Source organism: Colletotrichum karsti (assembly GCF_011947395.1).
Source record: "Colletotrichum karsti strain CkLH20 chromosome Unknown Scaffold38, whole genome shotgun sequence".
NCBI classification, from domain to species: domain Eukaryota; kingdom Fungi; phylum Ascomycota; class Sordariomycetes; order Glomerellales; family Glomerellaceae; genus Colletotrichum; species Colletotrichum karsti.
This window is the reverse complement of record NW_024065938.1, coordinates 13,591-40,090: the sequence shown is the minus strand read 5'-3', so window position 1 is coordinate 40,090 and position 26,500 is coordinate 13,591. Positions and strand designations below refer to the sequence as shown.

At 56.6% G+C, this 26,500-nt stretch overlaps 7 protein-coding genes across 7 annotated transcripts; 4 read left to right on the top strand and 3 right to left on the bottom strand.

Moving 5' to 3' along the window:
* Positions 1-505: 505 nt before the first annotated feature.
* CkaCkLH20_10105 (uncharacterized protein) lies at positions 506-1,477 on the top strand (the record flags this gene model as incomplete). Its single annotated transcript, XM_038892819.1, has 1 exon — positions 506-1,477. One exon carries the CDS (start codon positions 506-508, stop codon positions 1,475-1,477), a length of 972 nt encoding a protein of 323 aa, XP_038741739.1.
* An 8,958-nt stretch (positions 1,478-10,435) lies between these two features.
* On the top strand, positions 10,436-11,701 carry CkaCkLH20_10104 (uncharacterized protein; the record flags this gene model as incomplete). The annotated part of the gene is made up of 1 exon (XM_038892818.1): positions 10,436-11,701. One exon carries the CDS (start codon positions 10,436-10,438, stop codon positions 11,699-11,701), a length of 1,266 nt encoding a protein of 421 aa, XP_038741738.1.
* A 761-nt stretch (positions 11,702-12,462) lies between these two features.
* Positions 12,463-14,219, bottom strand: CkaCkLH20_10103 (hexokinase family protein; the record flags this gene model as incomplete). The annotated part of the gene is made up of 2 exons (XM_038892817.1): positions 12,463-13,834; positions 14,032-14,219. 2 exons carry the CDS (start codon positions 14,217-14,219, stop codon positions 12,463-12,465), a joined length of 1,560 nt encoding a protein of 519 aa, XP_038741737.1.
* A 1,398-nt stretch (positions 14,220-15,617) lies between these two features.
* Positions 15,618-16,553, top strand: CkaCkLH20_10102 (gamma interferon inducible lysosomal thiol reductase; the record flags this gene model as incomplete). Its single annotated transcript, XM_038892816.1, has 4 exons — positions 15,618-15,860; positions 15,920-15,999; positions 16,066-16,112; positions 16,171-16,553. 4 exons carry the CDS (start codon positions 15,618-15,620, stop codon positions 16,551-16,553), a joined length of 753 nt encoding a protein of 250 aa, XP_038741736.1.
* Positions 16,554-16,568: 15 nt separating this feature from the next.
* Positions 16,569-17,607, bottom strand: CkaCkLH20_10101 (scavenger mRNA decapping enzyme; the record flags this gene model as incomplete). Its single annotated transcript, XM_038892815.1, has 2 exons — positions 16,569-17,485; positions 17,553-17,607. 2 exons carry the CDS (start codon positions 17,605-17,607, stop codon positions 16,569-16,571), a joined length of 972 nt encoding a protein of 323 aa, XP_038741735.1.
* Positions 17,608-19,796: 2,189 nt separating this feature from the next.
* CkaCkLH20_10100 (bifunctional P-450/NADPH-P450 reductase) lies at positions 19,797-23,354 on the top strand (the record flags this gene model as incomplete). Its single annotated transcript, XM_038892814.1, has 6 exons — positions 19,797-19,914; positions 19,962-20,083; positions 20,139-20,174; positions 20,240-20,926; positions 20,991-22,624; positions 22,676-23,354. The coding sequence occupies 6 exons, from the start codon at positions 19,797-19,799 to the stop codon at positions 23,352-23,354; spliced, it is 3,276 nt and encodes a 1,091-aa protein (XP_038741734.1).
* Positions 23,355-23,445: 91 nt separating this feature from the next.
* Positions 23,446-25,365, bottom strand: CkaCkLH20_10099 (uncharacterized protein; the record flags this gene model as incomplete). The annotated part of the gene is made up of 2 exons (XM_038892813.1): positions 23,446-24,656; positions 24,828-25,365. 2 exons carry the CDS (start codon positions 25,363-25,365, stop codon positions 23,446-23,448), a joined length of 1,749 nt encoding a protein of 582 aa, XP_038741733.1.
* Positions 25,366-26,500: the final 1,135 nt, after the last annotated feature.

Genomic DNA, 26,500 nt, shown 5'->3' with positions numbered 1-26,500 from the left:
CACAAGCATCATCTCCTTCCAAAACGCCAGTATAATCGAAGCATTCAAATCATACAAACCATAACTCATACAAACTAAGCAAAACAATCTTATCCAAGTATAGACACTAGATCCCGAAGCAAACTTATGAGGATTGAAGATGGACGGTAACAAACTCCAAATCATCCGAAGCCACGACGTCATCGCAGCAGCGGGGTCAGCACAGCACAGCATCATACCCCTCAACTCACCACGCTTCATTCTCATTATGATGAGATCCGTAGGAAAAAATGATAATAATAATCTGGATCACACACAATTGAGTCGACGCTGTTCTTGTGAAAATCCTCTTAAATCTCAACCGTCGTGGCGTGACCAAAACCGGGCCCGGCGGTGATGAATCATAGACGAGAGAGCGACCGCCTCTGTCCCAAAAACCCTCAAACAGCGAAAACCATCATCTCATAAACAAACAACCCACGAACTTTACTCACCTTCAAAACCCACATCACCCGCAACCCGACACATGCCTCCCGTCCGCACCCATCGCCTAGCACAACTGACAAGCCACCTAACCCGCACAATGTCCTCATCATCCCCGACCGCCCCGGGCCCGGCGCCCTGGCGCGCCCCCTTCCTCAAAAACGTCACGGAAATGGCCTCGCCCGAGTTCACCCTCGCGACGATCCACGCCGGCCCGACCCCGACCGCGGGCCAGCAGCCCTCGCTCTCGCCGCGCACCCGCACCGTCATCTTCCGCGGCCTCTGGGCCTCGCTCCCCGTCAACCCCAAGAACACGGCCGAGCTGAACCCGCAGGTCTACGAGAGCGACATGCTCACCCTGACGACGGACGCGCGCATGGCCAAGGTCCCGGACTTCTTCGGCTCCTCGTCCACGACGGCGTCCGACGGGACGACCAGCTCGGGCGGCGGGGCGCCGGTGGAAGCGTGTTTCTGGACGGACGCGAAGGTCCAGTGGCGCGTCCGCGGCGAGGCGTACGTCCTCGGTCCGGATATCGAGGGGTCCTCCTCCGCGGCCCTCCGCGAGAAGCTGCTCTCGCGCATGCGGCGGCTGTCCGAGTCCGAGGCCCATAAGAGAACGGCCGAGGACCTGCCGTCCGAGGTCAGGGGCCACGTCGTCGCCGCTGACGGCTCGGGATGGAGGTTCGACCGGGAGGTGACGGCGCACTTTGGCAACCTGAGCCCCGGGATGCGCGGCACCTTCCGCAATCCGGAGCCCGGCGCGGCTCGGAAGGCGAACCCGCCGGACGACACTTACAAGCTCGGGCAGAAGGTCGAAGACCTCCACGACAAGGCCGCGAGGGCCAATTTCCGTGTCGTGGTGATTGTGCCGACGGAGGTGGACCAGACGGACCTGAGCGACGCGGAGGACCCGCGGCGTTGGCTGTACCGGTTCATCGGCGCGGCGGCCGACGGGGAGAAGCCGGAGGGCGCTGAGAGGGCCAACGGGTGGGAAAAGATTGAGACCTGGCCATGAGGCAAGGGCGGGGAACGGGAGGGTTCGTTGAGGCACACGAAACGACTGAATGGTGGTACGCTCGTCTTGGCTTAAAGTGTACCGATGGTCACAGGCTTACAGTGACCAACAGTGACCAACTTGTCGTAGGTCTCTAGAATAGCTTCATCATACTGTGCTCATCTCACATGTCCTCAGTCCATCATCGTACAATGAAGCCACGACACACGGACAGCATCTCGGTGGACGAGCGGCAGTCCCGTCCCATTCCCATCTGAGGCACCTCCCGGCGTCTGTGCAAGATGACAAGAAGGGTGGCTGACAGTGTGAACATAAGCTGGCCGAGCCGTGCCGTGCTTACACCCCCTCACCGGTCGATCGAAAAGGGATACATGACCCATATTGCGCACCTCGCCCGAGTTCTGTTGGTACAGGGGTTGTTGGCGATTGACCGGCCTTGGTGTAAGCAAGCGGGCAAGCAGGTCGGAGAACAGGACGGCCGGTTCCCTGAATTGGATACTATTGCGTCCGATGGATCTGCGTCGCTGCGCGGGATGAGATGTCCTAAGGCATGTACGCGTGAGATAACCAGGGCCTCGTTGAATTCGGCCAGCAATGCGTCCGTTCATGTTGCTTCTTGTTGGTTCTCAACGTCCCTAAGAACGACGAAAAGTGACAGGTTGTACGCGTGGGCTTGCGTGATGTCAAGACCGCTTCGACGCAAAGCCCCGCCCGGTACGAAGGCGGTCTTCACCTTTGACCGTCGTCCGTGCCGGGGAATCTCACATCAAACCGCGAGACCTTGTTAAAATCTCGCCGACGTGAGCGAGCATCCACTGAATAGCTCTTCTAGGCGTTCGGTGTCGACAAGATAATATCGGCAAAGAATCATCTCGAAGCTCAACCATGGATAGCCCCGGCACAAGCCACATGGCAATTCCGATCAAAATAACGAGGTCCCTCGGTCTCGCAACTCGGCTCATCCCTGACACAACCTGAAAACGGCTCTGAAGAGGATTGAAGAATTTCCTCACATCTCATCGTTTGGCCGGTTCGCTGCTACGTAAGAAACGGGGTCCTCCTCCCCGATGAGGTGAACAGACCGACAAGCAGAAATGGACGACACCAGGGCTGAAATCAGAGGCAGAGGCAGAGGCGCTAGGAGACGACGGTTACCAGCCCCCTTCCTCCGGCCTTTTGTTTTCAACACACGAAAAACTTCGTACCCGTCTCCATAGCTAGTCAGTCATCCCACATGGCAGCCATGCAAGCCCTAAACCGCAACAGAAGCTTCTCTCCACTCCGGATCTGGGAGCGCTGCTTCCGCGAGTCCTTGGCTCAGGCCGTCATTTGCTGTCGCGTTAACACTACGGAGTAGTGCCCGGAGAAGAAAGAGGGCGTCTCGTGGATTCCTGTTCTTCTTCCGTTGTTTTGGCGGGTCTGAGACGCGAAGCTCAGTCGATCATGCCATCCCAAGAAACAGAGCCCGGGTCTGATGAACGATTGTAATGTTTGAGAGAAGTGTGCAAAGCCTGGTTGCAACCGCTAATCTGACAGATTGCCTGTTTTCTTCCTTTTCAAGGAAGCGCTGCGTTCGTCCGCGCGGGTACGTAAAACAGAGGTGGTATTAGACCAAGGGTCGGGGCTGCAGCGGGCGATCGATGTTCCCTGCCTTCTATCGTTGCCGACCGACTAAGTTGGCCCGGAAGAGCTGTGATAAGATGATGGTGTGGGCGGCGTCAGGCGGAGTTTCTTGCAACGTTAAGCTAGACGATGATATTTGACAAAAGTCCTCTTGATTTCGTCAAACAGGGGCATAAACTCTAAACCGCGCGAGGTCAAGACTCGAGAGACATCGTCTTTCGTCCGTTGCGGACATTGCGGAGCGGCTCCGACGCGTCCTCGTCTCTTGGGCTTGTGTCTTCTTTCCACGTGCGAAGCCGCCGGCGAGCGAGCGCAAGGTGTCCCGTTAGCTGCCGGATGCTGGCTGTCCAATGACAGATCTTTCGGCACCCGCAATGCTCGCCTAGCCGCCGACGCAGCATCACGAGATCAGGTTCCGTGGCAGATGGGGCTTCAGTGCCTTGATTCGTCGGGAACATCTCGTGCTTGTCGATGAATCGGGGGGGAATCAGAACGGTTGGGGGATCCGCACTTTGCTGCAACCCTTTCTCACCCCAAAGAAACAACCTCCAAAAACCGCGACATCGCCGGCCGACCTTGCAGAACAGGCGGGTGCTATGCGCAGCAGGTGGCCGGGTCGGGTCGATTTGTCGAAGTGTCCGCATCTTGCATGGGAACAGGCGGCGACTCAGTGTCTCCCGAAACTCTACTATGTAGGCCGGCACGATACGATGTTAGCCTCCAGCTCCATCGCATCGCAATAAGATCGTGGTCGTGCGCCTTGTCAGGCACTTAAGATTATCGACGCCATATGTCAGTCCGGGTTGTTCCTTGACACCTCGAACACGTACGCGTAGTCCTCACTGGCTCGGACCGCATCGAGGACTGAGAGCCTCGTCTGAATAGAGTCCGAAGTAAGTGCTGAGTTGAGCATTCCAGGTCATCGGCAAAATAGACGAAGCTTCTTCCTTCTCCCATCTTCGTGTCCTGCAGACTTGCTGCGCGGTGCCGCATCTGGCTCGCAAACCAATCCAGAGATGGACTGACATTGCATACTGCAACTCGTAAGGCTAAAAATTGACACGGAGGATTAAAACGTCAGATTGATGAGTTCCTGCCACACGCAGACTAGACACTGCCGGACGAAAGCGGTGTCACTCCTGTTTCTCCCAGATCGGACACGACATTGGATCGCCGGAGGAACCGCCCGCTTGACATGACCATTTCGCTGCCGCTGCCGCTGCCGCTGTCGCCTTGCGGGGTCAAACGGATGTGTCGCTGTCGCCGACATGCGCGTGTTTGGGTGTGTGGGCGCTGACGTTGCCTCTGTTTGGCCCAAGGTGCCTCACCGTTATTTTGAACTCGTTCTGCCCGGGAGTGTCCTTGTCGTGTACTCAGGTCTTGTTGTGAGGTGGGAGTAGACATTCTGCCTGCTGGTGAGCTGCATGAGAGTTTATAGGGCTCGCAAGCCCGCTAGCTGCGCAGCAGCGATCGAGGCGATATGGGATGAATTTGCGATCGAAGCCTCACGGTAGCTCTTTCGCTGGATTCTGGGGGATGCGATTGCCTGCAGTCGTCCGTCCTCATGTGTTTCGGACAAGATGGTGCATGACTGGACAGTGAATAAGAACGACGGCGTTGTGAGAAACCGCTGTTTACAGGCACGCCACCACCAACAATAAGGTTCGGACTCAACAGTAGACTTCAGACGTTGTCCAGTCCGTCAGCGGTTGTAGTTGACGCGGCAGATAGTGAAGGGAACCGAATCAGCCTCAGACCATCGGCATTGATATCATGAGTAGTATCTTGCCTGCTCTGTTAGTTTTGACGTTGAAGTCATCGCTCGGCTCAGTATGGCACAGAAGGTCCGTAGACACCGGAAATAGCGAGACAACATATGCGCTCGGCCCTGACTCCAACGTTCAGCGGGGGCTACTGCGGCCGAAAACGACGATATCAGACAAGCGTGGTTCTTATGAGCCCAGTCGAGACCACCATATCACAGTAGTATGTTGAGTCGGAGTGATAATCGGCATGAGCCAGCTTAATCCAGGCCGTTTGAAGACGTTTCTGGGTATTCGCGGGGATTGTCCTGGTACAGACTTCGAGGGTTTCATGGGACATCGTGCGAGTCCATTGCCTGACTCTACTGACGGCACCCTCGGGCGGATGGAGCCGAACAGCTCAGGTTCTGGTTGCCAGCGCGCATTTCTGACCTGGTTTGATGTTTTGCCGGTGTTGGCTGCCATTCGATACTTCGATTCAAAATCGGTACAGGCGCCTCTTGCCAAACACTTGCATCTGCGTTACCAACAGGCCGCGGGGTAATTAGCTCAGCGCCCTGCCGGTGGACACAGCGAGTGGGTTTGGAGCCGACCTTCTCTTGCGGCGATGCTGATCTGAAAGTCCACTTGTCAGCAGCTGGGGGTTTAAAGACATCAGACTTGGGATGTCGGCAAGTCGTCTGATGTGGTTATCGAAAACTGCAAAACGCGCAGGCGACAGGAACATCGAAGCAGCCAGGTGAGGAGAAAAGCGGCGTGCAAAAACGCCAACGCATCAAGACGCAAACAACAGGGTGTGATAATGAACTGGATGGTTGCCGGTTGGGGCTAAAGGCGGGCAATTTGCTTGATCTGCAGCGGTGCAGACGCAGACGAGAGGATCGTAAGCTGCAGGCCTTGAGTGGATGGACAAGTGACCATCATATGCATGAGGTGCATAGACAACGAGTTCCATCTGCTCTTGTTGGTGGTCGGAGAGTGCCGCATTTCTGGCTGTCTTGACCGTCTGCTGTCCAGCCAAGACGAACTGACGTGGGTACTCTCGATGAGGAGGTTCTGTTGCGGCAAAAAAAAAAAAAACCACCACAAACTGTCCTTTCCGTGTCCACGCTCGTTTTGGTTCTTCGAAGTGAGGGTTGGAGGAAAGTATCGTCGCATCCATATCGGACTGGGACCTCACGTTCGCTTGGCAACGAACCCCGGTCTTTTCTTTTCGCCCCTGATATTATTGAATCAAGGTCAGGCTAGGGGAGCGGACAGGCACAACGGCGCAGGGTCATGGGCTGCGGAAAAGCCCCTCAGCTGCAAGATTGAGCTCCAACAATGCTTTTCTTCGCCTTGAGAGTCGAGAGGTTATCAATAGGAACCATTAAGCATGGCCAGTGTGTTGCAGCTCCTTGCCATGACGAAAGGCACACGATTAAGTTGCTATGCGGCAGGAAAGCAGTGCTAGCCCATGGCAGTGAGGAGAAAGAAGGCTAGCAACGACGATCAACGAGGGATGCTGTCGAGGGTTGTTTCACCCTGGCCGGCCTCCACATGATGATTTGTTCGAGAAGCTCTGAAAGAAGCCAGGCTGCCAGCGGTTGGTATCCACGCAGGCCGTACGAATACGCCGTCGCTGTATCAAAGGCCGCGATTGCGTGGGCTGGCGCAATGGTCGGCAGGGGAGAAAAGGGAAGGTTGCAATCGACGGGCAATTCGAAACCCTCGAGGATCAGCATACTGTGTGTTTGGTTTGGTTTCGAACCGCAGTCGGCCTAATATGGCGTGACCCTGGGTCTTAGCATCACGGTTCTGTTGCTTTTTTCCCCCTTTCGCGGATGCTTTGAGTGCAGTGTTGCGTCCGTAGAGGAAGATCTTGTTGAACCTCCATTCGGATCGGTAGTACGACTGCCGAACGGGCTTCGTTCCGTTGCGATTCGCAGTGACCGTTGCATTGGCTATAGAATGGCCGGTATAGCTTCAGCTTCAGCAGCTCACCAGTCAACGAGCGAGTGCCGATCGTATGCTATCCAGTAACAGGCCCGAAGTCAATTGCCTCCTTTGTTGGTGCCTTTCAAGCACAGACACGGAGGGCAAGGGCTCTTATTATCGTGCAGAGTAGCGGCGGAGACGGCGCCGCAAGTCGGGGCCACGTCCGACGAGCGGAGTCAAGGACAGCCGGCGGTGACGGACGTGTTGACAGTTGTGCGGCTGGGGTACAGAATACGTAGCTACTTCGTAGTGTACATAGTAGCACAGAGAATGGCGGCTCGTTTTCTGATGAGACCTGGTCTCGGGGCAGGCCTCTAGCATGTCTCTGTTTAGCGCTGATGTCCGGTACAGGTAGGCCGGATCCGAGGTGAGAGCTTGATTGAGGCTGGCATGATTGATCTGAGCCAGTCTTGGGTGGTGAGAGTGGACTGGCGCGAGGAATGTTGCGTAGTCAGCTGGAGGTGGGTGTTGGGTCTGAAGATGAAAGCATGCCGAGAGCCGAGGATAACGACGAAGAAGGGCTCTGAGAGGTTAGTTTGGTGCGCAATGTTGGCTGTTGTGCATCTGAAGTTTTCGTGGTAGGAAACAGTGCCGGAGGGCAGGGCTTTGAGCATCCACGGCAATTAAAGTAGGGCACGTAACGGCCGTAAGTGATGGGCAGCGGGCTTGACGTATCGGTATGTATTTCGAGGCTGCATGGCAGTTGGAGACCTTGCGGACCGAGAAGAAGTATTGCTGTGTTTGATGGCCGGGTGCGGGTGTTTTTGAAGCAGAGTTGCAGTTGAAACTGGCATCGATGAATTGGCGACGGTTGAAGGTGAGATAGATGGATGGGCAAATTTGAAGGGCGAATGATGGCCGCAGCTTCGCATCTCGAAGCACCCTGTAGCCGATTCAAGTCCCGTAGCCGTTGGCGATGCGAGGGGAGAAGGGGAAAAGAAAGGTTGGAGAAGTTCGGGTTGGCCTGCAGGTGGATGGAGTCAACGGATCTGGTGATGAGCGCGCGTTGTTGCCGTTGGAGTGTGAATCTCCGCTTCGGACGAGGTTTTCGCGTGGAGTACGGATACCTACCTTAGGTAGACAGGTACATTGCGATATGTATCTTGCCTAAGGTACCGAGGTACAGTATTTAGGGATTTCGTACAAAGTATTCGGAGCCCTGCCTGCCTTCCCCGATCGCTCCTCGCCGTTTCCCATTGTGCCTGCCTGCCGTGATTATTTAAGACTTTTTGATGAGAAGAAGTTGAGGGAAGGTACGGACGAAGTAAGGTACCTCAGGTAGGCTCTTCCCTAGTAAAGCAACTGTGCGCCCTGAACTGGAAATCGAAGGAAGGTCCCTCCCGCCCGCCTTCCGTAGCTCGTCGGCGGTGGGTACGTACCTCACCCTCACTCTCATCCTCACCGGGCAGTCGCAGTCGGACTGGGCATTCCATGTCTGCTTCGTTATTTCTCCATGTTGGCTATTCACTGTGAGAGGAAGGTAGAGAGAAGACTCCCGGTACCCAGCAGCATTTCTTGAGGCTACAGGCTTGAGGCGTCCATTGCCCTGAACATCGAGGGGACCCCGTCTTTTTGCGGAAGGACCGTCGTGGGCAGTGGACTTGACTCCTCCTTCCCGTCCACAATTCTTAGCTGCGTCCGTCTTCTCCACACCACGGGCGTGTGCCTGTCCCTGCCTGCTGCCCTGTCCACCTCACACGTTCACGTCCTGGTCCCTGTCTCCATCTCCATCTCCCGTGCCTTGCCATTTGCTGTTTTGGTCTTGCTGCTGTTATAGTACTAAGTTTGTTCATCTTGTGGTTTACCTACCTTTTGTTGCTGGGCCCCATAAGGGTTTGCCTCGCTACAAGTACCTCGGTCTTGCTGCTGTTGCTGTCTGTTGGCAGTTGGCAGTTGCCCGTTGTTGTCAGGTTGCCCTCGTCGCCCTTCCTCTTTCTTTTCTGCCCCTGCTCTTGCTCTTGCTCCTGTTGCTTCCCCCCCGGCTCCTCTTCCCGCCGGGAATACGTACCCATCGTTTTGCTTTACGGAGTATTCCTCTGTAGACCTGGGCTCCATTCTCCATTCTCCGTCACCTCCAGTCTCCAAGTCTCCAGTCCAGTCCATCCTGCTTTTTTGCTCTGGCTGCATCTGCATCTGCATCAACTGCATCGTCTGCGTCTGCGCCTGCGTCTGCACCTTACACAAGCGCCCCTACCTTACAGTGCACCTACGAATTGTTCTTGCTGCTCCTACTCCGTACTCCGCTTCTCATCCTTATCCTCATCCTCATATCCGCCGCCTCTTTCATTCTTACTCAAGCCCTTTTGTGCCGCCTTATGCCATTGGTTTTCTCCTCTCCCAGGCTCATGCGTCCACACTCTGTCACACCCCCACCGCTTTCACATCGCACAACTTTCCTCTCATAATCGCCTCTCCTCCTTCTCCTCGCTACCCTCCTCTTCCTCTTCCCCCCCAGACCCGTGTGTTCTGCTCTGCCTGCTTTGCTCTTTTCTACCTCGCCTGGCAAACACCATCGCGCCTTTGACGACGCTGCAGCTTGCCGTTGGATTCGCCATCTTGGATACACGTCTCCTACGAACTCGACTCGAAGACACGACACGCCTCGCGTTCTGTCTCACGCCCACTCCTCGTCGCATCCTCCTCCGTCACCTTTCCCGCCCAGCATTAGCGGCTTCAGCTAGTGCAATTGACCCCCAATTTCGACGCCAAGCACACGAAGCCATTGACATTGGAAACGCTACCTACTGAGGTACGGTACGGATACATTTTCACGGGCGCATTTTCCCGAAGCCGCTTCCGCCTCCATCTGCCATTGCGGATCCTACTACTCCTCTCCTCCCGTTACCTTACTTTAGCACGCCGTCGCTTGTCTGCCGATATCAAGGAGACCTGCCTTGCTTTGCCTCTCTGTATCCATCTCATCCCTCCATCCATCTATATCTCACTTCTTTTTCCACCCCGTCCACAAATTCCAGGCCCGAACCTGGAGACGTTCCCACGCAGATCTCGAGTCGCCTTTTTAGCGGCCGATCACATTCACCCAATCCACGGCTTTCTTCCGACGCCTCGACAAGCCAGTCGCTTTTTCTGCCCGACACGATTCCGTTCGTTGCCTTTTGCCGGAACGAAATACCGCCACTAGTTCAATTTCAACTCCCGCCCGGTCCCGAGCGTGGACCAGACAGACGTCCTTAACTTCTCGACGCCCCGGCATCACCCTCTACGTGACGCCCGAATTTCGACCTCGTCCTCTCCTATTGACTCCAACTGCGGTACGACCCCTCAGGAAGAGACACGCCAACCTCGCTTGCTGGCGGATCATGCTTCGCCCATAAGCACGCCGATCCATTCCTCTTTCCTCACCTTCCCCATCGTCGACTCTGCAGTGCCGATCACCGCCCCATATTCCACCGAACAATCCCCTCAAAACCTGCTACCGTCGCTACTGCCATTGCTGCTTCCTGCGACCGGCTATCTCGATCGACTTTTGCATTCTCCCCGCATCTAGACGTTAGGCTGGCCACGCGCACCTAACGTCCTCAACCAATTCAACACGGCCAACCTACGACACGGAGACGACTACCGCACCTTGACAATGGACGCCCTCAAGAACATCATCAACAATGTCCCCGATTGGGTGCAGCAACTCGACAAGATGGGAGACGAGATCGACCAACGCCAGGCCCAACTAGCTGCCTTGAGCATCACGAGCTCTTCGAAATCCCTCCGGAATAAGGGCTCTACTGAATCGCTCAAGCTCAAGGACGAAAATGACGATGCCGCCCCTGCACCTGTGGATGGAGTCACTGCCGACGAACCAGATAGCTCGCGAGCTGCCGGTGAAGCCGCGCTGCCCCACGGCGAGAAGAAGACTACACATCCGTCGAGCCCGAGCAGTGAGACGCCCTCGGCTCTTCAGAAGCAAACCAAGGACTCGTTCGCGAAAGCACAAGCGTACGCGAGAGCGGAGGTCAAGAAGCGTGTGCGCACAGAGTCTGTCATGTCAGATCAGGAGGGCGGCCCGTCCAAGTACCGCAGCAAGACGCAAGTTGAGGTCTTTTACGACGAGTTTGTGGAAAAGTTCTTTGAAGATTTGGTCAAGTTTGTATCCGCAAGCAGAAACCTTATGCGGAAGGCCAAGATGGCGGCCAAGGTGGCGCACATTCGCCGCATGGCAGAACTCGAGGGTCCCGGCGATGGAGACGAAGACGACTCTGGGGACCTGAAGGCGGATACGTCCCTGAGTGCCGGCCCCACATCCGAAGCCCTCCCGTCTCTGCGGTACATGAGCACGCGACGCATGGGCCCGAGAGGCGCTCACTCATATTCAAGAGCCGGCCAGGCCGGCGGTATGGACGACACTCCCGGCGCCTACGACGAGCTCGACAAGAACTTGGAATATGTTCAAGGGACAGCCGAGCATGCGGCTCACCAGTTTTTGCGCGACGGACAGTGCAGGGAGGAGATTGCCAACATCCAACGGCGTCTGGTGGATACGAAGGAGCTGGCCGCCAAAGAGATGGAGCGTGTAGAGAGAGAGGAACCCGAGCTTCTGAAGGCGGTCAGTGAGTCGAACAAGGTGCGGACTCTTCGACCAACGAGCATGCGGCGGGAGCTCACGCCCGCCAAGGACAGCAACCCGCCCATCACCCCGAGAAAATTTGAGGTTGATGCCAAGCTCGAGGCGGACACCAAGACGCCGACGACCAAGACGGTCGAGGTGGACATGTCCAAGCCGCTAGAGGCGGACGACGCGCCTATTGAGGCAGACGACGAGGGCATCGACGACATGGAGATCTCGCTTCCTCCGAGGTTGAACTACCGGTCCACTCGGGCCATGAGGGGACCACCACGCCAGTAGAATTACGCGCCAACGCACGCACGCATAAACACGCAATTCCTACCTATTTTCATGACTGATACGGCCTCACCGGGGAAGAGAAGCATTTTGGGACCAAAAGCATTGAGAAGGGGAGGGGGGGAGGCCTTGAGTGTTTCCCGATGACGACGACGACATCGAACCAAAAAATCAAACCAAAACCACAACACGTGCATAGCATAGCGTCTGCTTCATCACCATCGCTTCCGATTTGCATTGGGGATACCGAGTCAATTTATTCGAACGTGGGGAGAGAAAATCTCGCGAGGGCCAGTTCAAAGAAACGATGTTCCTTTTTTTTTTTCTTATTTCCGTCTTGTCTAAAAGATCTGATCCTAATGACGGGGAGTTTTTCATCATTTATTTATTTTTCATTTTTGGAGAGTCTACATAGTCGGTGGTGATGTGTTGGGGGCGGGGCGGTGTTGATGCGGCTTTTTGTCAAAAATTTCCGTCTAGGCCAAATATCCAAGCGAAGCAGTTGGTGATTTCTGTTTATGAACTTGTGCTGTCTACTATGGTGTCCTAAATGTGATGCGTGATGCTCGGAGTTGCCACTGTCGTCTGTGAGCTCGCTACCCATGACGACCGCGCAATGGCTCGAGTGATGAAACGAGCTTCAGAATGACTATGATCAACAATCCAATCAAGATTGCCCAGGCTGTCGTGTCTATCCTCTACCGCGGACGATCTAGTCTTTCTTCAGGTTGGATGTCTTCTCAGACCCTCCTCCTTGATCGTGTTTATACCTCCTGCTTCTCACTGACCCCCGCCGCAGCCGCAAGAATGCCGGCGCCCTTGATGCCCCCGTCGTGGCAGGGGCTCAGGACTACTTTCACGGGCGGCCTGCCGTCGAACTCGAGCTTCACGATCTCGGCGAGAAACATCTGCGTGTCGGCCAGGTAGTTTTGGAAGTGCGAGATGCACCCGCCGGTGTACCCGACGCCGAGCTCCCGCGCCTCGCCGCCGCCGTCCGCGAGCGAGTCCCGCTCGGGAATGTCTTCGGCGAGTCGGAGGAGGGCGACGGTGGCCGCCGCGACGATGCCAGCAGCGCGGAGCTCGATCACCTTGGCCATTTCGTAGAGCGCTTGTGCCGTTTCCTCGGTCCATCTGAAGGGGGAGGATGGGTCTGGCGGGAACTCGGCCTCGAGCTTGGAGAGCATGGTGGAACCGTCGGCGGGTTTGAAATGGCTCAGGAAGGTCGTCGTGAGGCCGTAGCTGGCGCGTAGTTTTGGCGGGAGCGTGTTCTCGTCGACGCCTGTTGATTCGAGGTACGCTACCAGCATCAGGCGTCCTAGCTCGCCGAGATAGCGGCCGGCCGTCATGTACTCTAGCGGTTGGAATCCGGTGATCTCGCCGGGGCCCAGCAGCGCCGCGTCGAGGGCGGCGTCCCATGGTGTGATGAGGTCGAGTTCGCGGAGGGGAGGGGCGGTGCCGCGGATGGACCATTCCGTGTTCACGGCTATGCGGACGTCGCGGGCGGATTCTCCGGGGAGGAGGGAGACGTTGGAGGGCTGCTTGGCAGGGCCTAGGAGGGAGAGTTTAAGGGGGATGGTGGCGTTGCAGCCCGTGCCGACGATGAGGCCCATTGAGGCCTTCGAGGTTGGAGGGGAGAGGTAGATGTATGAGATTAGAGTCGAGACGGCGTCGTTTGAGATAGCGGCGATGCGGATGGGTGGGAGTTTTGTTGTGGCGCCATCTCCATTGGTCTCCTCGGTCTCGCGCGCCTTGTCGTAACCGCGTAGAATCAAAGGCCCAAGTTCGGCGTCGCCTTTGATGCTGAAGCCCTTTCCCATAGTCATGACCGTCGCGTCTGAGATGGAGTTCTGTGTCATTGGGAAGCTGAAGGTCAGGCCCAAGGGCAAGGGGACGGAGGAATCGTCTGCTAGAGATGGCCATTCTTGGAGGGCTTCGCGGACGACGGTCGCGATGCGGTTGCCGATCCAGTCGAAGAGTTGTTGAGGGGATGCGGAGGATTCAGCTTTGAGGGCGTTGTCTATGGGCCAGGCTTTCTCCTTCACGCGCAGGGTCGGAGGGCTGTTGCCGTTTGTCGTGAGATGGGTGGCTTCTGCGCCCAAGAGTTCGACGAAGCCTACTCTGAGGTTTGTGCCGCCGCTGATTTGAGGGTTAGTCATGAGAGAATAGCAGTAGTGACGGTGGTGATGAGTGACGATGAGTCAATGGCGTGGTGTTGTGAGGACGTACATGTCTATGGCCAAATGTCTGTCGTCTGGTGTTAGCTGGATGTCTACTGTCGGTTTTTGGAAGACGAATTGTCGTGGCGGCAGGTGCCCAAGACAAGTAATACATACCTACCGTGACCGTGCTGGCTGACGGGTCTCAGGATTGACTCTGAGATGGGTGTGGGGAGGAATTGATCGTGGGCGTTGAGGGCGAGGTCCTTGAAGTTGGAGTAGAACAGGCGGGACAGCGTATGAATCTTTTGGACGTCGACGTGGAGCGGCTGCAGGAAGTCCTGCAGGGCAGAGCCGGGATCCATGGTCGTGGGATGTTTGCTGAAGACCCGTGTGGTGCGCAGGGCGTTGGACTTTTGGTAACCTGTGACGGGTCGTGTGTGTTGTTCTTGTGAAGTAAGGCGCTGCGGATATGAAGCTGAGGCGTTTCCTGTTTTCCCCGAGCTGAGACTGAGACCGAGACGGCTTGGTCTATCTCTCTGGTGGTTGTTTCCTGCTGGCGGTTTATCTGGTGATTTTGGGGAAAGAGGGTCCGGTCATGTTTCTTTGACGGGGAGGAAGTGGCGCTTCGGAGAAGGGGGCGATAGAGGAAAAGGAATTATCACGAAGAAATAAAGTAAAGTCCGTTGACATCCAACGGTAAAATGAGAGCGAAGAGGAGAAGGGTTTCAAATATGTCGTCTACTGAAGAACAGCCCCCGTTTGCATTGGATGTCGTAGGGCACGTTACACTCAGCTGTGATGCGGTGCTGTTTTCCCCCTTTGGCTGGAGACTGGAGACTGGAGGTCCCAGTGGAAGTGAGGAGTGAGGGAGTGAGGAGTGAGAAGTGGATGCATATCTCAAATGCCCACTGTGTTCGAGGCCCTAGTTATTATCTGCATGTCTGCTTTATGTAAGGCGTTTTCCCCTTGTGACATGACTCTCCGTCACGATTCCTGCTTTTTTAAAGAGACGTTGAATCAGGTCTTTGCTAAGGTAAGGACCGATCTTGTCTGTGGTTCCCGACACAGATCAGATGGAAGACTTGATATCCCATGTTACCCTTGTCCGTACCGTGAGGACTTCCCATAATGCTCTTATCCGCACTGTTGCATCAGGTACTTTCCTCGGACGAATGCAACAACATCACGCCTGAAGACACTGACCAGCTGCTATCCGCGTAAGGCACTGCCCTGTGGTGGACTGGCGCTATTGAGGGGCGCTATTGAGGGGCAATGGCGCTGAGACCCCGCTGTTGCCCGTTGTAGGGGAGCTTTGGCCATGTCCTGTGGAAGTTGGAGATCGGAAGATATAAAGATACATGAAATTACACGATTTATACACCAAGTCAAGAGTATCTCTGTAACGTCATGCAGCCTTTCCGCTTCCAGCTAGCATCGGTCCCTTCCCACGTCCAGTCCGTCGGCGTTGGCGTTACTGTTGCTGTTGCTGTTTGGCCTGAGGGCGACGTGCATTGGATGTCGCAATTCCAACGGCCCCCTCGCGACATAAACTCTGCCTCCGATCGGGGGGCATGGGAGGTCTGTTTCTAAGCAGAGACATTCCATTTCGTCACCAGTCCTCACGGTACATCGACTTCTACCGTTACAACCACCGAAATCCCTTTCGAGTACCATCACGACCACCACGACAAATAAACCATCGCCCCGACGCGAAACCCCCGATCGATATCTCGAATAACACGCAAAAAACACCACCAGCAATGGACGAGAAGCACCCCTACGCCAACAACACCCCAAACATGTCCGGCCGCCTCGCCCGGAAGAAGAGCCTCTGGCCCGTCGGCCTCATGGCCCTCCTCTTCACCTACAGCGCCTGGAGCTTCGTCCACCCGGCCTCTGCCGTCCCTCGCTCGCAGTTCGTTCCCCAGGAGGCCCCGGTCGCGGTCGAGAACAAGCTGGTCCCCTTGGAGGCGCATATTATGAGCAAATGCCCCGATGCGAGGGTGCGTCGCTACCTCTCGTGGCTGGACGGGACCTTGAAAGTGCTGACAACCGCCCGCAGGATTGCTTGAGGGATCTGGTCTTGCCGACCATGATGAAGGCCCAGGACAAGGTCAACTTCACCCTGTCTTACATCGGCACGTAAGTGGCATGGCCTGTTCCGAGCGCAGTATCGCCAGAGTACTGACCCGGATGGGTGACACGCAGACCGACCGAGAACGACGGAATCGATTGCAAGCATGGCCCGTCCGAATGTACGTCTTGTCGTATTTATCCGCCTCTACCCCAAGTCATGTCTAACTGTGCTCGCAGGTATGGGAAACATCATCGAGCTATGCGCCATACACCTCTACCCTGACCCCAAGATCAACCTCGGCTTCACCATGTGCCTCACCCGCGAATACCAAGCCATTCCCGAGCGCACCCTGGTGGAGGACTGCGCTCTGGAGCATGCCATTGATATCAAGGCCCTGAACGACTGCGCGACCCCGGAAGGCGAACTGGGTATCGGCATGCTGCGCGACAGCGTCCGCAGGAGCAAGGACGTAAGTTGCCATCTCATCTATCATACGAACCATCCCGCTGACCTGCCCAGGCCGGCGTCACCAAGAGCTGCACCGTCCGCCTCAACGAGGAAATCTACTGCATCCGCGACGGCGGGGAGTGGAAGGACTGCCCGCACGGCGCGGGGGTGAACGACCTCGTCCTCGCTATTGAGAAGCAGTACCGCACCTCGAGCCCTTGAGCGGCTCGTACACCTCGGTCCATAGCTCGCTCGCCTCCCCTAGTGTGTAGCTAAGAGAAATCTGTTCCATGCCCGCCTCCTCGTCGCCCTTCATGATCTCCAGCGTCTCCATGATGCTGTCCAGCCCGATCGCCTTGCCCACCGCCTGCGTCGCCCCCGCCTCGAGCTGCACGTGCACGATGTGGATGTGGAAGTGGTAGTACGTCGGCTGGTAGTGCACGTAGAGCTTCAGCTGGTCCACGTCGATCTCGGGGTACTTGGTGACCGTGGCCGAGAGGAGCTTGGCCTTCATGTGCTGCAGCCACGGGATGTGCTTCTTGCGCAGGTCGCGCAGGGACCAGATGTCGCGGCGCTCCACGAGGCCCAGCAGGTGCAGCGACTCGAGCGTCTTGCGGTCCCAGTTCAGGTCCGGGAGGAGCAGGAAGCCCTCGTCGCCCTCCTTGCCGAGCTCCGTCCGGAAGATGACGTCCTCGACCTCGGTGCGGCCCTCGATGATGTTGAAGACCCAGTTCAGCCGGCCCTCGTCGCGCTTGCGCTGCATGTAGGGCCGAACGGCCGAGGCGTACACCTGCGGCGTCTCCGTCACGAGCCGCACGCCCTGCTTGCTGTACTTTTTGACGTGCGCCTCGGTGCAGGGGTAGATGAGGTTGATCTTGAGGTCGGCGAGGGCCGGGTCGGGCGGCGAAGCGGAGGAGGAGACCCCCGTGTTGGCCATGTACCAGTGGTAGATGTCGTTCGCGCCGAGGTTGGAGATGGAGGAGAGGGTCGAGGGCGTCGCCGCGAGGAAGGAGGGGTCTGTCGGGAAGGGGGCGCGTTCGAGGATCAGCAGGGCGGGTTTGGAGTCGATCGTGCCGAGGAGGGAGGTGCGGCGGCCTGCTTGGTCTGGGAGAGGGTTAGGGTCTTCGGATGATGGGTAGGGGAGTGGGTTACGTGCCTTGGTTGAGGACACGCTCGAGCTTGAATCTGGGCACCAGGGCCTCGGCGTTGGCTTTTACGTCGGCCATGGCGTCGTGGGTTGTGCTGTGGGGTGTGTATCTTATGTGCGGATTTCGGTTTTGAGGGAGTGTTGCGCAGAGCAGTGTGAATTGGCCTGCTCTTAGCTGCGATGCGTCGTCAGAAAAGTTGAAGACGGAGGAAGATCGGCGTCCCGTTTGAGCTCGCCGGAGGGCAGAACGGCGCCTCACCCCGCCATCGCGCTACCCCGCGGTGGGGCTGTTGGCCAATTGCTGCCAGGCGTCAATCATCCTCATCTCTGGGAAGAAGCAGACGCCATTTGAACAATGCCAACTTCAATCTTCAATACGGGCTTGGGCTTATTCGCGAGTACCTTAAGCTATCGACAAATATGGATATAAGAAACAACACCACTTCCCGTCCGTCACGGTCCGACCCGTCGAGGAATGTCCACGGTTGATTACGGCTCCTCCACCCGCGTCATGACAGAATAACCCAGTTACGTACGTACGAGCTCCGAATAAGAATCTCACCTCAGCCACGACCTGACGAAGTTGAGTTAAGGGTATGACGCCTCTGAAACTTGTCACCAGAGTCGGCACTCCGCGGCTGGCCGGAAAGACGGGTCAACGCCATCGTCGCCATCGCGAGCCCACACCCCCGTTCCACTCCGCCCCGGAGGTTGAAATCTATCCGATTCCTTCCCCCGGCTTCGTGAGTCGTTCTTTCGGCCGAGAATGCGCGTGGAGGAACCCGAAAAAGACACAAAAGCCCAAGTCTCTGAAGTTATCCCACCGGCCGGAGTGTGTCTGCTGTCGAAATTCCTCTCCAAAGAGGACTGAATTCCCACCGACTTCGCCTGCTGCCTTCGAGTGAAATTCGCGGCCAGGTATGGTGTTCCTCCGTCCCGCATCGGGGCCTGGTTCTCGGCTACGGCACAGCACGGCCACATCTCGACGTCCCACACCGGTTTTTTCGTTTCTGCAAGACCAGTCAGATGCAACGTTTTACGACGGCGTGGAATTGGTGGCACGAGTGAGACGGCAGACTAGGTGTCTTCCCGTACGGATACGGATACACGTCTAGTCCATGGCAATGGTCTACGATGCTGTCCTAATGAACACCCGCCAAACGATGAGTTCCTTCGAGAAGTCCACTTCAGCTGAGATCAGGAACGAAGCTCCACCGCGAAAAATGGCGAGAGCCGGGATGCCAACACGCGGAAGCCTGCCGGCGCCAGGCAGCGGGATTAACCCATCCCACGGTTGAGTGGGTTCCTCGGTCTTTTGCGGCGGTCTATTCAATTCTCGTCTCGGGGCGGAGAGTCGGCCTAACGTCTTTGGTCATCCGCCTCTTTCCATTCGCCAAGCCAGTCCCCGAGCGGGAGGCCGTTGGATCGTCATTCTCGAGTGTTGTCTTCTCAGGGAATTTCCGCATCTTTCCCCACGGCCTGGGTCAAGTGATTTTTCGGGGACAACGCGACTCGTTCGGGTTCAGGTTTATTGGCTTCTCGGGATATTGGAGCAACGCGGACGGCGTTTCAAATGACTCCGTTCGAGAAAAAATGGCGATCTGCTATTCTCCAAGTACACGGCGGCTCCCGCTGTGTTTAGTGCCTCGACGAGATGCCGCCACAACGCTGAATGCATACTCTTCTTGACAAAGCCGGATGGCTGCCGCTTCAGTTCGTGTAGACTACTTAAACTCGACTCCCCCGCTGCTTCTGCCATCCTGAGAAGAAAGCCCACAAGAGCAACCAAGCTGAACAGCAAACATCATATAATTACGAGCAGCCCCAGTTGTACTACACGCGAGCTGCAGCTGCCGTATTCGTACTCGCGGACCAATCCCGTCTACTTCTTGGACGACATACATGACCTGACCAGGTACGTTTGGCAGCACCCAATATCCAACACAGATTCTCTTATGAGCAAATGGAACTTTGGACTCGCTTGTCGTCTCTGTGCGAATCCTTCTGGTAACCCTGCTGTTTGGTTTCCACGTCTTCAGCGCGACAAGGGACGATGACGCTAATCAGCAAAAGCCCATTCGCAGATTTCGGCGGGTTTTAATGTGAATTCACCGAGAAGATATCTCCTACACCCGGCTTCAACTTCGTCTGTATCACTTATAAGACACACTTACTGGACATCGTCCGCCAACAACATCAAGTCAACCCTTGACTCCCATCACCTACGTCGTGCTGTATACCGATAATTCTTGACCAACGCCGTCGGATATGGGTGTCGAGGAGAAGCCCATCCCCGAGCCTTGGGGCCTCCCCTTCCTGGGCCACATCGCAGAGTTCAGCCCGGAGAACCCTCTCCAGGACATCTTTCGTTTGGCGGACACATTCGGTATGCGTTTCCAGTCGGCCTCTCTGTTCGTTTTCTCATCTTTCCAGGTGAAATCTACAGGTTACGCATCCCCGGTGGGAAGACCATGGTCTTCGTCTCCACCAATGCCCTCGTCAACGAGGTGTGCGACGAGACACGCTTCCAAAAGACTCTCAACAACGCCCTCGGTGTAAGCACCATCCCACCACTCCCAGCCGAGATGCATCGCTAATCAAGAACCGCAGGAAGTGAGAAACGTCGCAAGGGACGGGCTCTTCACCGTACGAAAACTCCAGCAACCTCCCCTCGGACCAAAGAAGCGCGCATCACTGACAAAACGTCCCAGGCCAAACCCGACGAAGAGCCCAACTGGGGCATCGCCCACCGCATCCTCATCCCCGCCTTCGGCCCCGTCACCATCCGCGGCATGTTTGACGAGATGCACGACATCGCCACCCAGATGGCCATGAAGTGGGCCCGCCACGGCGCCAACACCCGCATCATGGTCACCGAGGACTTCACCCGCCTCACCCTCGACACCATCGCCCTCTGCTCCATGGGCTTCCGCTTCAACTCGTACTACCGCGAGGAGCTGCACCCCTTCATCACCGCCATGGGCGACGCCCTCGTCGAGTGCGGCAACAGGGACCGGAGGCCCGCCTTCGCAAACTACTTCCTCCGCCGCGCCGAGAACAAGTTCTTCGCCGACATCGAGCTGCTCCGCAAGACCGCCGCCGAGGTCCTGCAGTCGCGCAAGGAGAACCCGTCCGACAGGCGGGACCTGCTGAGCGCCATGTTGAACGGCGTCGATCCGAAGACGGGGAAGAAGATGACGGACGAGAGTATCATCGATAACTTGATCACGTTCCTTATCGCCGGCCATGAGACGACTTCCGGGCTGTTGTCGTTTGCGTTTCACAATCTGCTGAAGAAGCCGGCTGCGTATAGGAAGGCTCAGCAGGAGGTTGATGAGGTTGTCGGAACAGGCCCCATCACCATCGACCATATGTCTAAGCTGCCCTATCTGACCGCTGTAAGCATAACTCAGATGAGACCAGCCTAAGCGGCGGAGTTGCTAATGTATGAGACGGCGACAGGTTCTCCGAGAGACTCTGCGACTCTCAGCAACAATCCCCGCCTTCGGCGTCGAGGCTAAGGAAGACACCCTCTTGGCAGGCAAGTACGCTGTGAAAAAGGGCGAACCCCTCGGCGTCCTCCTCGGCCGCTCACATCTCGACCCCATCGTCTACGGCGACACGGCCAACGAGTTCGACCCACAACGCATGCTCGACGAGAACTTTGAGCGTCTGCAGAAGGAGTTCCCCAACTCGTGGAAACCCTTCGGCAACGGCATGAGGGCCTGCATCGGCCGCCCGTTCGCGTGGCAGGAAGCCCTGCTCGCGACGGCCATGCTCCTGCAGAACTTCAACTTCACGATGGACGACCCCGACTACCAGCTCAAGATCCACGAGACGCTGACCATCAAGCCGAGCGGCTTCTACATGCGCGCCACCCTCAGGCACGGCATGTCGCCCACGGAGCTGGAGCACAGGCTCTCCGGCAGGGCGCAGCCGCACGAAAAGTCTTCGTCGTCGAGGACGGCCGCGCAGACGAACGGCCACCACACCGACACCAACGGCCACAAATCATCCCAAGGCGGCAAGCCCCTGAGCATCTACTACGGCTCCAACAGCGGCACCTGCGAAGCCCTCGCCCAACGCCTCGCCACCGACGCCGCCTCCCACGGCTTCGCGCCCACCGTCGTCGACCCCCTCGACGCCGCCCGCGAGAACCTCCCCAAGGACCACCCCGTCGTCATCGTCACCGCCTCCTACGAGGGCCAACCCCCCGACAACGCCGCCCACTTCGTCGCCTGGCTCGAGTCCCTCAAGGCGGGCGACGAGCTGCAGGGCGTCTCCTACGCCGTCTTCGGCTGCGGCCACCACGACTGGGTCCAGACCTTCCACCGCATCCCCAATCTCGTCGACGACGCCCTTGAGAAGCACGGCGCTCAACGCCTCGTCGAAATTGGCCTCACCGACGCCGCCGAGCGCGACATGTTCAGCGACTTCGAGGTCTGGGAGGACGACGTCCTCTGGCCCGCGCTGGTGGAAAAGTACGGCGGCAATGCCGGCGCTCCGGACCAGCTGAACGGCGACGCCTCCTCCGGGCTGACCGTGCAGGTTACAAACCCGCGCACCTCCGCCCTCCGCCAGGACGTCCGAGAGGCCGTCGTCGCAGACGAGAGGATCCTGACGTCGTCTTCGTCGGACGAAGGTTCGCAGAAGAAGCACATGGACGTCCAACTCCCCCCCGGCGTGAGCTACCGCGCGGGCGACTACCTCGCCGTGCTGCCCCTGAACCCGAGACCCAGCGTCGAGAGGGTCTTCCGGCGGTTCCGGCTCGCATGGGACGCGTGCCTGACCATCTCGGGCGACAAGAGGACTTCCTTGCCCGTGGACCGGCCCCTTTCGGCGGTCGACGTGCTCAGCGCCTACGTCGAACTCGCGCAGCCCGCGACCAAGAGGAACGTCTTGGCCCTGGCGGAGGCCGCGGGTGATGGTGGCGCCGCGGCGCGGGAGTTGGAGAGGCTTGCCGGCGACGAGCATTACCACGAGCAAGTCACGTTGAAGAGGGTCACCGTGCTGGATCTGCTGGAGAGGTTTCCCGAGATCGAGCTGCCTTTCGGGGCGTTCTTGGGGATGTTGCCGCCCATGCGCGTGAGGCAGTAGTAAGTCGCAACCTCCCCCTCCCTGAAGGAGAATGATGCTAACAGCCACAGCTCCATCTCATCATCCCCGCTCCGGAACCCGTCCCAAGCGACGCTAACCTACTCCCTCCTCGACGCGCCCTCCCACTCCGGCTCCGGCCGCCACATCGGCGTCGCGACGAGCTACCTCGCGGGCCTGAAGAAGGGCGACAAACTCCACGTCGCCGTACGTCCCTCCCACGCCGCCTTCCACCTCCCCGCCGAGCCCGAAAAGACCCCCGTCATCCTCGTCGCCGCCGGCTCCGGCGTCGCGCCCTTCAGGGGCTTCGTCCAGGAACGCGCGGCCATGGTCGCCGCGGGGCGGACCCTCGCCCCGGCGCTCCTCTTCTTCGGGTGCCGGAGGCCCGGGGGGGACGACCTGTACCGGGAGGAGTTCGACCGGTGGGAGGGGATGGGCGCCGTGAGCGTGCGGAGGGCCTACTCGCGCGCTCTGGGGGAGAGCGAGGGGTGTAAGTACGTCCAGGACCGGATGTATCGTGATCGGGAGGACGTGGTGAGGTTGTGGGCGCACGGGGCCAGGGTCTATGTGTGCGGTACGAGGAGTGTTGGGAAGGCGGTCGAGGAGGCTTGTGTGAAGGTCCTGGTGGAGGGTGGCGAGGTGGAGGAGGTGAAGGGGTTGGATGCCGAGGGGGCGAGGAGGTGGTTTGAGGGGATGAGGAATGTGAGGTATGCTGTTGATGTGTTTGATTAGACGGATATGAAAGGTTGATTCTTTGATGATTCTCTGGAGACGTATCGACCAGACAGCAAGTATGCTATTATATAAGTCATGATCAGGCAACCTAGTAAAGGATAGGCCTAAACATGCCCGGCATTTCTTCCATATAAGGAAGATACTCCTCCGCCATATCAGGAACGCCTCCCGTCGAGATCACTTTGCAGTACTTGAAAAACGGATCACCCGTTTCCTTCGTCATGGGTCTGAGTACGCAACCTGTATAACCCAAACACCCATCTTTCTTGACACGGCCGTCTTGAAACAGCACCGCCATGTCCCCAATAACCGTGTCGGCCGCGGCCGGCACGGCTACCACGAACCTTCCAGCCGTCGCCGCCAATCTCACTCGTTGCGTGGTGTCGATGTCAAAACTAAAGCCCTCGACCACGGTATTGGAGCCGGTCGTGTAGGCCTGAAAGAACGACATGATTTGGCGTACTGCGAAAGCAATCGCGTGGTCCATGCTAAAAGTGGCAGGCCGATTTTCTAGATTCTGGATATTCTCAGCAGACCGGGAGCTGTTCACGGAATGACCTCGCCAAAAGTCTTCGGAGAATAACTTCATCGGAGGCTCCTCGGTTGTTGAAGGCAAGACGAGGTTTTCAAAGAACTCTACCATTTCAACAGCCCGCGCAGTCTTGGATTCTTTGTAGTCGCTAGCCCCGAAATTCTTCCAGTTGACGTCAAAAACGTGTTTTTCCACCCTCAAAGATTCGCGTGACATCTTTCTTAGAAAACCGAGAACTTCCTCGGGCATTTCGGACGGGTAAGGAAGGATGGGGCTGAGAAAACAAATTTCCATAGGCCCTAATACGGGGGAAACTATGTCATCGACGGCCTGTCCTGGCTTTTGTAGTAACGCGAGAGTGTCTGACGGACTAGCCTGTCCCAGGGGCCATGACAGAGGAGTAGGATGGCTCAGCCATTCGGAAATGCCCCAGTCGGGAACCCAAGACGGCAATTCAAGCCAGCTCGAAGAACTCCCATGTCGCTTGACGCAGCGTAGGAGTTGAGCGTATCCGTGGCACTCGGAGATGTATCTGGCAGTCGAGATGAGAAGTTCCCTCAGGGTAACGTCGTAGTCGACGGTGACAAATGCGGAAACCTCTTCTGGATCGTTGTGCATCCCCATGTATGCGAATACCATGTCTCTCGGGTCTGACGCCCGGCACCTGCCCCTGGACTGAAGAATCCCAAACAGGGTCTGACTTTCTGCATTCAGGTATGTTGATTGCATCTGCTGGAGTGCCGTGCAGTTCGGGCCTTCCGATTCATCTAGAATGGGGATCAAAAGCGAGCAAAGAACTCTCCATCGTAGTCGAAGGGGACCACACTGAACCCATGGATCGCGGGATAACAAAAACTCTTGGAAGACCCAAACTCGGGTAAACCAAGGTAACTCAATCAACTCTTTGATGGCACTTGGCGAAGGTTTTTCCCCCATACGTATGTTCACAGCTCGATTTTCTCTTAGCTGTCTCGGAGAAGCGATGTGCGCGATTCCTTGGGCATCCACGGTAGCGACTCGCGGTGCATTGTTTTGAGCAGCTTCGAAAATCATCTTCGAGTTTGCTGTCAAAGGGCCGAGGTAGATAATCGTGCTCTTCGCATGGGCGTAGATGTTGCCCATCAGCGGTACCTGCCGATTCTTCTCCGGAGTATCGGACTGATTGATGCATAGGGCGTCAGCCCAAACCGTTTGTGTCCGTTTGGGACAAGAATTGCGCAGATGTTGCAAAGCTTCTGCTAAGGATGCTGTGATTTCCACACCAACTCCATCGAGTTCAATGAAACCCCTTCGCGTTGGGTCTCCCCAGACGTAGGAAAGAGCAAGGTACTCGATTTCGAAGTCGGCGTCGCAGTCCGAGATGGTCGTGTTGAAAAGTGAGCCACCCAATGGCGCAGTCGGGTCTGCTGAAGGGTAGAGGACCAAGAGCCTGATGGCATCTGCTTCCTCTAGAGGGGTGTAGCGGTATCCCGACATAACGGGTCTTCTCTCCTGGATTTGAACGAAGATACCAATTGTCTATGATTAGGAGATCGGGAGTGATGATTGTAGAAGAGAAGATGGAGATGCGAGAAGCTCTGGAATTAAAGAAGCGATGATGTGGAGGAAAAATGATGTGACACTGGAGCCTGTCAGAAAGGGGGGCGCAGCTGCCGCAACTGCCTATCAACGTGCGTTCCTGCAAGTTTCCAGGTCGAATAAGTGTTGTTCCACATACGAATTCCCCGAAATGGAAGATGTTATTTCCTATTGGACGACTGTTGGATCAATTAGTCCGCCCGATCATCTGGCCATAAGGTAGGTAGACGACAACAGCCACACACACGCCATCGGATTCGCCTACAAATACAGCAATCAACTGCATGAAATCAAGTGGTAATCACTGATAAGAACGCCTAAAAATGGCTTATGAGATATGCCGGTGATAAGTGGTTGCAGGGCATTCGACTTGTCTCCTTCATTCGTCAAATGCTAGCCGTAGAGCATTTTCGTCTAACTTGATGTGAACCATTAACACACGTCATTTAAGTCCAAATACTCTAGAAACAGAGAGGATGTAGACCAGAGACGACGACAGACAAATTCCTGCAGCCCGGTGTTCTTCCGGCATCTCGACGAAAGGAAATGCGTTCAATGATCTACTGCGACTCGCTTGACGAGGCCAAAGAAATCTACCGTCAGAATCCGCAACCTCCCTTCGTAACTTCAATCATTGCGTTCACAAGATACCAACTCGAGCATGTCGAGGTTTATCATAGTTATGCGTCGGCACGGGAAAGACCAATCTTGTCTCTTGTCTCTCCATCGCTTTCCGAATTGGCTGGTGCTTAAATACCCTAACCCAACCCTGCAGTCAGCTACTTCGTCGGTTTGGTTTAACCGATAGGCCATTGGTACAAATATTCAAGAACTCAGATTTGTGACTTATATGACCGGTAGGAGACTGGTTCTCTCGATTATCTTGTGCTGGTTGGTCTAAGACTCAAAGTCCACTTGCTAGGTCGAACCGCTTACACAGACATGACCTTTCCACGTTCAAAAATACCTGCAATCTAACACCAACCCCGTCCTGCTTTCAAATGTGTTCGTCGATTGAATACACCCGAAACAA